A 9,432-nucleotide genomic window follows, 5' to 3' on the forward strand; every position below is an offset into this window, starting at 1 on the left:
CTTCTAAAATACATTAGGGTATATTGATTTGGATTTCATTCAAACTTTCACAAACGTCAGCGTTGATTAGTGGTGATAGCATTTAGGACTGTTGTGGAAAAATCGATAAGGGTGTGTTGGCGAATAACCTGTGGTAGTTACTGTATATGATCGCCAACATCTTAGCCATTACGATTTACATAAAGAAGAAACACATACATTTTGAAACCATAGATTTATTTCATAATTCAGGAGGCAAAACAAAAAATAAGGGGCGAAGTTGCAATTTAAAACAATGTTAACGTAAAGATTGGTCAACCTCGTAATTATTTCTTTATGACATCAAAACTGCACACTTCAACTCAATTGACTCAAAATGAGACTTAAGGTACATAAATGTAGCTCACTACACTAAAGCTTATACTTTGTATGACACCACGTCACAAGATGGCGATTTAAATGTTTTGTGAAATTATTTGTATCGATCAATGTGTTTGTCTATCATCTTAGTTTAGTGGTTAATGCATTGGGCTGGTGAACCGCAGATCTCGAGTTCATATGTGTTGAAATATTTTTTTGAAATCATGTTTTTATCCAAATTTGTATATTTGTTTGCCTCTTTGGCTTATATACTTATTGTATATCATAGTTTTTATAATTAAATCAATTCGTACTGATTTGAGAAATTATTTCTGGGTGTAGTGAGCCACCTTAAAAAGAAATATATTAGGAAACATTATTATCGATCGACAAATGACTGGTATTGTAGTTTTTAGGACCTGACAATATTTTGAAGTACAAGAAGTAGGAAGTACAGTGTATATCTATTACGTCAATTGTAAGTTTTAAACTCCGGATTTCAAGGCTTCCTGCACGTAGTCAGGTTTGGAGCGGTCTTCATCGGTCACGAACTGGACCCACGCAGATACAATATCACGATATCGCATCACCATATTTCCATCATTAAACTCTTTAAATGCTTTTCTAATCACCTTGGGTTTATTGAATCCGAATGCATAGAAAGCAATTTGAAATTCTTTGAAGTCGATGGAGCGATCTTTGTTTGTGTCTATGATGTTAGACATGACTTGAAAACATTTCTCCATTTTCATCTTGAAGGCTGTTTTGTCTTTGTTATAAGAGGCAGATAGACGGGAGAGGAATTCATCTTTAGAGACCTCGCCACCAGAGGCGGGAAGGACGTACGTGTTCCACCATTTATCCATATACGACCCCAGGGAATCAGCCTTGTCATCAACGAGATGATGAAGACCGGTGAATTTATTTCGTGACTCCTCGGTATCTGCCGTTGACATTTTGCCGTCATTATTGACGTCAAGAAATTTGTACCACATTTTCCATTTCATTGTCAAGTAGTCCATTTTTGTTTGATCGTCTGAAAATAAAGATACATATATAAAGAAAATGAAGTCCGACAACGTGCTGTTGAATTTAAAAGATTCGCACATGTACGTGTGCAATCATGTAAGTGGTCAATTTTAACTTTACATGTATATTCTTCCATACTAATGTTGATTAATGGAAATAAACTACGGTATTTAACTGTGGATAGAAAGCATTGCACTTGTTGAATAAATGTCAGGAAGGACCTCTCCTGGTCAATCAAAGATGTTATACACCATTCTTTTAAATACATGAGTATAATGTATTTCGTTGGGCCACATCGTATCTGTTATCAGAGTTGAATATAAAGTATCGCTACCTTTTTAAAATAGCCCCTGAATGAGTTATATACTGCAATTTAAATGTGTGCTTGTAATTTGTTTTTCAGATGTGTGTGTGTGTGTGTGTGTGTGTGTGTGTGTGTGTGTGTGTGCAGTTGTGCTTCAATATGGTATTATACAGGTATTTTAGATAGAAATTTTCCTTCGCAAGGTCGCATCAGGTTAGTATGCAAGGTGAAGATAACGAACAGTGATCAATCTCATAACTCCTATAAGCAATACAAAATAGATAGTTGGGCAAACACGGACCCCTGGACACACCAGAGGTGGGATCAGGTGCCTAGGAGGAGTAAGCATCCCCTGTTGACCGGTCACACCCGCCGTGAGCCCTATATCTTGATCAGGTAAACGGAGTTATCCGCAGTCAAAATCAGTGTGCAAAGAGAGGAATTACCAACACGGCATTGCATTTCATGTTTATTCAGGATAATTGCACCGAACACGTTCAATTTACATGAATTCCAGTTCTAAGGAGAATCCGAATTCTCTCCAGAAGCATTGAGTTGGTGTTTATCTAATTTCTTTACCTTGCATTCCATATACAGTTGTACATGCAAAAATGTACGTTGTGTTAGAAATGCATATACATCTGTGTAAATTATTTGAATTCAGCCAAGTTGTAACACATAAATTATATTAATGGAAACTAAAAATATTCGATTTATGAATCTATATTAGAAAAAAAAAAAAATACGTTAACATAGGACGGCCAAGGTTCCGCACTCCATAAACCTCATGTAAACTTGAAGTTTCCAAACTGAAACCTTGCGTACACCATTTGTTTTCTTAAGTTTCCGCACCATGGAAACCATAATTTTCATGCAGTGATAGGAAATTATGCAGGTGAATGTAATGCAACAAAAACATATGCATCAAGGTAATTTCCAAAGCAGTAAAATTCATCTATATTGAAAGTGCTTTAATATGATATACAATTCAAATTTTGCCTGATATATGCTTGCTCATTGCGAATCATATTAGATACAAACACCAATTAATCACTAATTTTCAAAAACAAAACCGATATATAGAAAGTTTGAAAAATATGGAATTATATTTCAACTTCATACAAAATTTCTAGTGAAAAGGAAAATGTTATTCAAGAATCTTACTGCAGAAAAGAATCTTTGGTAAACGATTCATATATTATTAACCTGCGATTAGCAGTGTTTACCTCGGGATCGTGATACAGGCGGAACAACAGATGGTAAATTTATTCCGAAATAACGTGCGCTGAGTAAATATGTGTGTTGTTTTCAAGTTTTGTGCATATAACGGACTCTGAACTAAATTTTTTGTCCAAACTATTTATCTTTAATATGAGATCAATGTTTGGAGTGATTTGAAAAGAAATGGTGGCTTTTAATATCAAAATCAATGAATTTGAGTTAATTTATTTTAAAAGTTGTTTATAATCACATTGGTAACGAGATTCAAAGGGTATGGTTTAAACTATCCATTCACTAAAAGGACCAGCGAAAGGTTGTATGGAAACATCAACATACTATCAATTATATTTGTTGCAACTTTTCTCCATTTCGTAATTTGTTTTTACGGGAATTATAAATGCGCTCGAAATGGGTATCTATGTCATTGCGTATTTGGATCTGATCATTATTAACACATAATATGAATAAACATGAGAAAATTGAATTAGTTTACAATGCAACAACCAATATTACGAAACGAAACTTTGCATGGGTATTTCTCGCAAATGATTGCAATGTACAAGAATATTTTCATTTTAAAGCCAGTGCAGGAATTCCATGACTATCCATAGAGCAAATACCATCATTGTGTGGCTCTAGCATTGGTCATATCTCGAAAGAACCAATGCCGACTATCAATGGTCAGTGCAAGAATTGGACCACTCAAAGGCCAATGCAGGCAATTGGCTTCTTTTTCAATGGCCAATGCAGGCATTGAACTAATTTCTCAGTCATGAGCTAATGGAGGCATTGAACCAGTTTCTCAAGAGCTAATGCAGGCATTGGGCCACTCTGTCAAGAGCCAATGCGCATTGGATCACTCACTCAAGAGCCAATACAGGCATTGTGCCACTCTGTCAAGAGCCGATGCAGGCATTGGACCACTCTGTCAAGAGCCAATGCAGGCATCGGACCACTCTGTCAAGAGCCTATGCAGGTATTGGACCACACTGTCAAGAGCCAATGCAGGCATCGGACCACTCTGTCAAGAGCCAATACAGGTATTGGACCACTCTGTCAAGAGCCAACGCAGGCAATGGACCACTCTGTCAAGAGCCAATGCAGGCATTGGACCACTTTGTCTAGAGCCAATGCAGGCATTGGGTCACTCTGTCAAGAGCCAATACAGGCATTGGATCACTCACGCAAGAGCCAATGCAGGCTTTGGCCACTCTGTCAAGAGCCAATGCAGGCATTGAACCACTCTGTCAAGAGTCAATACAGGCATTGGACGACTCAAGATCCAAAGCAGGCATGGGCCACTCTGTCAAGAGCCAATGCAGGTATTGGACCACTCTGTCAAGAGCCAATGCAGGCATTGGACGAGCAAATGCAGACGTTGGACCACTCTGTCAAGAGCAAATGCAGGCATTGGACTACTATGCTATAAATTAATCAGACCACTGCATTATCCAGATATGTACTGAGGAATGCGAAGTAGCTATCTCAGGAACCATATGTAATTATACAGAGCCATTGCATGTCTTGACTAAACGTATTATGTAGAGATGATGCAGACTAGATGGCCGTTTTCCGGAGTCAATTGAAGCAATTTTGTAGAGTCAATGCAGGGCTTGAATGATGTTATGTGTTACACCAATGCAGGTATGAGACGATTTTTTTTCTAGATTCAATGCAGGCTTTGAATGTCTTTCTATGTACAGTCAATTCAAACATTGTATGGACTTTTATCTAGAGACAATGCAGTCATTTTACTATTTTCAGTAGATACCCGCGATGCATCATTGTTCGCTACATATTCCATGTGTGCACGTGGGGATTGACTATATTAATTAATTCAGTATTGTATGGATTATAACAGACACACTGTCATTTTATACATTTTGTAATATAGGCCTACATGTGCATTTGTTTCATACGGTTCCTTAAGCCAGTTGCAATGAGGGTTCTAAACTTCTTCATCGTGCCAGCCGCGACAGACCCAAGTCGTTAAAACAGGTCACAGTAGGTGTGGCACGCTAAAGAACTCGTTCTATTCAATGGCCGTAAGCGCCGAGCAAAGGCCTAGATTTGAAGCCCTTCACCAGTCTTGGTGACGTCTCCACATGTGTGAAAAATTCTCTCGAGAGACGTTAAACAAGATACAATCAATCAATCATCGTGCAATGACCAAACAAACGAATGAGATACCCCTATAGAATCAGTATTACGGAGTACAATAACATACATAACCTGATGTATCAAAGGAAGTAAGTAATACAATTCAGAATATGTTAGGGGGAATTTTACTAGATAAACTTCCTAACATATTGTCATTTGTATAAATTGGGAGAAAAGGTTTCAATAATACTTAAGTACATTTTAACATGATAAAATGGAAATATCGGTCACCGCATACAGCTTGCAACTAATGATATGTGGAACTCACATATCCTCTGTACTTCAACTTCAAACAACAGCCCGTGAGGATCCGGGTTAGAATAGGTCTTCAGTACCCCTTGTTTGTCGTAAGAGGCGACAAAATGGGGCGGTCCTTCGGACGAGACCGCAAAAACCGAGGCCCCGTGTCACAGCAGGTGTGGCACGATAAAGATCCCTCCCTGCTCAAAGGCCGTAAGCGCTGAGCATAGGCCTATGTTTTGCAGCCCTTCACCGGAAGTGGTGACGTCTCCATATGAGTGAAATATTCAATCAAACAATGGGCGTTTTGGATAAATAAAGAAAAAATCAACTGGCCAATTTAAAACGCCATTATACAAGATCTGGTAATTGCCGTACAGTTAGAGTACTTTCCATGTAGTACAATCCTCTGTAATCAATGTTATATTCTAAAAGTATCTGACAGATTAACAATAATTTGTTGTAATGTTCTGGTGAAAATATTGCATAATGCATAACATTCTGTGAGTGATTTGTTGCTCATTGCCATCGATTTAGATATACATATACACTGTACATGTACATTCAAGGGTATGCAAGGATTTTTATTGTTCTTATTATAGCTTAATTATATAATTTATTTTCAATGTAATCTGTAATGTAATTCAATACTTTAGCAAAATAATTGTATTTTAATTAATTACATTTTCAAATGAAGGTATTGATAACTGTTAGTATGGTTTAAACAGCATTTTATTTACTATTAACACATTGGTGACATTGATAAAGAAAGGAAAACCACTCACCTAGCAACGATAAGCAAATCGGGAAGAATAAGATAATAATTTTCATGGCGACGAAAGCAAATGCCATCTGGAAAAAAAAATAATATTTCTACTAAATTCAAATGATATAGACAGTTAAAGTGATTAAATGTAAAGAAATGCAGCACAGGCCTATTGGTAATCAAACTAAAGCGTCACTTATGACACCAATAGGTCACCCTCTCCGTTTTCTTTTTTACGGAGGAAAAGGACGAGGGGCTCCAATTGCTAAGGCAGAATGACCGCCAATCACCACTTTTCATACTAAGAGGTACACTACTTTACTTCGATTCTGAATATAGTGCAACATTTAAAAAAAAATATTCAGATTTAAGACACAAAGCGTAGATTTAATGTTCCATTTATTTGTCAAAAGAACCGTTTTGGTTTATAAATGCTAGGTGTTGCGTATTATTGTATTCATAATGCACAGTATCAGAACTTTCTGTTGATCGGTATCTGCATGCACCTTCAAAAACTCAATACTGTTGTGGTTATTGGAGCGCAACGTTTGGACAATTTTTTTTTTGGACAAACCTTGAAATTTTGAAAACATCACGAACTATGAACACGCTTTTAAAATGTCACTCTATTGCGTGTTTACATTACTGATATTATCATAACAACTGTTTATTACAACATGTTGATATTATAACAAGCCTTTTCCCATCTATCATAGATAATTGGGATGCAGTGGCGGATTTAAAGGGGGGGGGGGGGTGACGCAGCCAGCATCCCCCCTCCCCTAAAATTTTCAAATTTAAGGTAAATCGTGGTATCTTGTTTAGAAAAATGTACTAAACGATAAAAGAAGCAATAATTTCTTCCACTCCCGGAGAAATAAATTACAAAATCTTTTGATTTCTTGAATTCTTACTTTATTGGGAGAACTTAATTTTTTCCAAAAACCTTTAAAAATTACGTCATTTTATTAATTTCACCTTATAAAAAATTATTGAAAATAGTACAAATTACTAAATAGAAGACATATTTCAAACATATAGAATCTGTAAAACCCAGACCCCCTGCCTCGTAAAGTGGCGCCCCCGTAAACGCAATTCCTGGATCCGCCCCTGGGATGGCGAGAGGTAACACAGTTCGCTAACACATGTCCTTGTGTTTTGTCATATCACTGAAGAGACATTATTTGTCGAAATGTGCATCTGGTGCATCAAACGTTTACATTATAACCCCTGGGTCGAGGCCTCTGCTGGTGGACTGTTAGTCCCCGAGGGTCTCTACAGTCCAACCGAGCTAATTACTTCGTTACTAGCTTGAAAATACGAATGTATATTTAATTGCTGTGATAAAATTTAGAAATTCATTTCAAAATTAAGGATTATCTCCCTCATGCATATCTCTTATCCTTAGACGAATTTGACTCCACTTTTTGGCACACTGTTTTTCCCTAAAATAGCTCCAGCAAGTTTATCGTTATTTCGGATTTCAAACATTTCAGTTGAGCATCACTGAAGAGACATTATTTGTCGAAATACGCATCTGGTGCATCAAAATTGGTACCGGATAAGTTTTACATATATGTACCTCAACACACATGTTTATACCAATTTATTGTGAATATTTATGTATTTTCCTATCTCATGTTTATTGTCTTGTGGGAAGAAAGCATTCAATCGAATGAAAGGCGAAGATAACGAACAGTGATCAATCTCAGAAGTCATATAGGCAATACAAAATAGAGAGTGGGCAAAGAAGGACCTCAGGTAATACCAGGATATACGAATTATTACAACTGAATCGATATGTAGACCAATAAAGCCCTAATTAGCACACACATGTATATCTCAAATAATTGCCTGAGAAAAAACACTGATATTTCCGAGGCAATACTCATTGAGTTTTTAAAAAAAATTTAAAAACAAACAAAAACACACACAGAAAACACACGCAAAATTAAATTTACTCGTCATAGTTTTATATTAAAAAACATTCTACCAAGAGATTTGTATGAAAATATAATTTCTTGTTAAAATATTGTAATAAAGCATGCTCTTTCCATAAACTTCACTGACAAATTCTAGGTGAAATAAATCAAGCAGTAAACCAAAGTTTGAAAATTCCAATGGTGGACTATTTTTATTTGATTGATTGATTGAATATTGTTTTACGTCCCTCTCGAGAATATTTCACTCATATGGAGACGTCACCACTACCGGTGAAGGGCTGTAAAATTTAGGCCTATGCTCAGCGCTTATGGCCATTGAGCAGGGAGGGATATTTATCGTGCCACACCTCCTGCGACACAGGACCTCGGTTTTTACGGTCTCATCCGAAGGACCGCCCCATTAAGTTGCCTCTTACGACAAGCAAGGGGGTACTGAGGACCTATTCTAACCCGTATCCCCAAGGGAAATTTTTATTTGATGATCCAATGATTACAAAAATCACACCATTCATTCATAAGTTAGATATCGCTGCGGTGGCCTAGAGGTTAGAGCGTTCGTCCCGCATGCGGAAGGCCGGGGTTCAAATCCTGTCGTTAAAACAGGTAGTGACAGTTCCATCGCCAACCGCTCGGCATCAGGTGTGAATGTTACGGGTCCTCAGAGACATCCTTAAAAACGGACGACCCGTGTCACAGTAGGTGTGGCACACTAAAGAACCCTCCCTGTTCAATGGCCGTAAGCGTCGAGTAAAGACTAAATTTGAAGCCCTTCACCGATCTTGGTGCCGTCTTCACATGAGTGAAAAATTCACGAGAGAGACGTTAAACAAGATACAATCAATCAGTAAATAAATTGGATATGAAATATGGCCGTTATAAATTGAATACCTTAAAGTAGGGCTTTCATATTTTGTACAAAGATTTTTATAGTACATGTAAGACGTTGTCATAATTGGTGTTGATATTGGACAACGGCAGGACCAAGGTGGATCAGTTGAGCGATGTTGCCCATGTGTCTCTTATAATTGTATAACACTCTTGAATTTTTCACGAGATACATTTTTGTCTGTGAGGGTTAGATCTGTCATAAGTCATGTTTTCTTAAATGCTCATATTGAATTGGTAACCTTCTAGTGATTACCTGATAAACAATCTCTTTAAAAAGATGTATAAAGGTACATGTATATGTATATGTAAACTTTTATCATTTTACTCACAAACTGAATTAAAATATAAAACAAGGACAGCAGAATCATACACAACCGCTACATGTATTTCTTTGTACTACAGCATGACTGGTAGGTAGGTTGTTATATTGTAAAACTGTAATTATCCCCATAGAGCAAAATACGATAGAAGGATGGGACTATCAACAACTTATGTCTTCCTTACCTTAAAAGCGCCTTCCTCAGAGCTCTTAAAAGCGCCTT

General features: G+C 37.0%; 1 protein-coding gene across 1 annotated transcript; it reads right to left on the reverse strand.

Annotated features, from left to right (window-relative positions):
• Nucleotides 1-824: 824 nt before the first annotated feature.
• On the reverse strand, nucleotides 825-1,361 carry LOC130050691 (sarcoplasmic calcium-binding protein-like). Its single transcript, XM_056150916.1, has one exon. It carries the CDS (start codon nucleotides 1,359-1,361, stop codon nucleotides 825-827), a length of 537 nt encoding a protein of 178 aa, XP_056006891.1.
• Between the last annotated feature and the right edge of the window lie 8,071 nt (nucleotides 1,362-9,432).

This window comes from Ostrea edulis, chromosome 10 (genome assembly GCF_947568905.1).
Source record: "Ostrea edulis chromosome 10, xbOstEdul1.1, whole genome shotgun sequence".
NCBI classification, from domain to species: Eukaryota; Metazoa; Mollusca; class Bivalvia; order Ostreida; family Ostreidae; genus Ostrea; species Ostrea edulis.

Bases quoted from the DNA above. Each gene is read 5' to 3' on its own strand.
- LOC130050691 (XM_056150916.1), bottom strand. From the start codon at position 1,361: ATGGACTACTTGACAATGAAATGGAAAATGTGGTACAAATTTCTTGAC.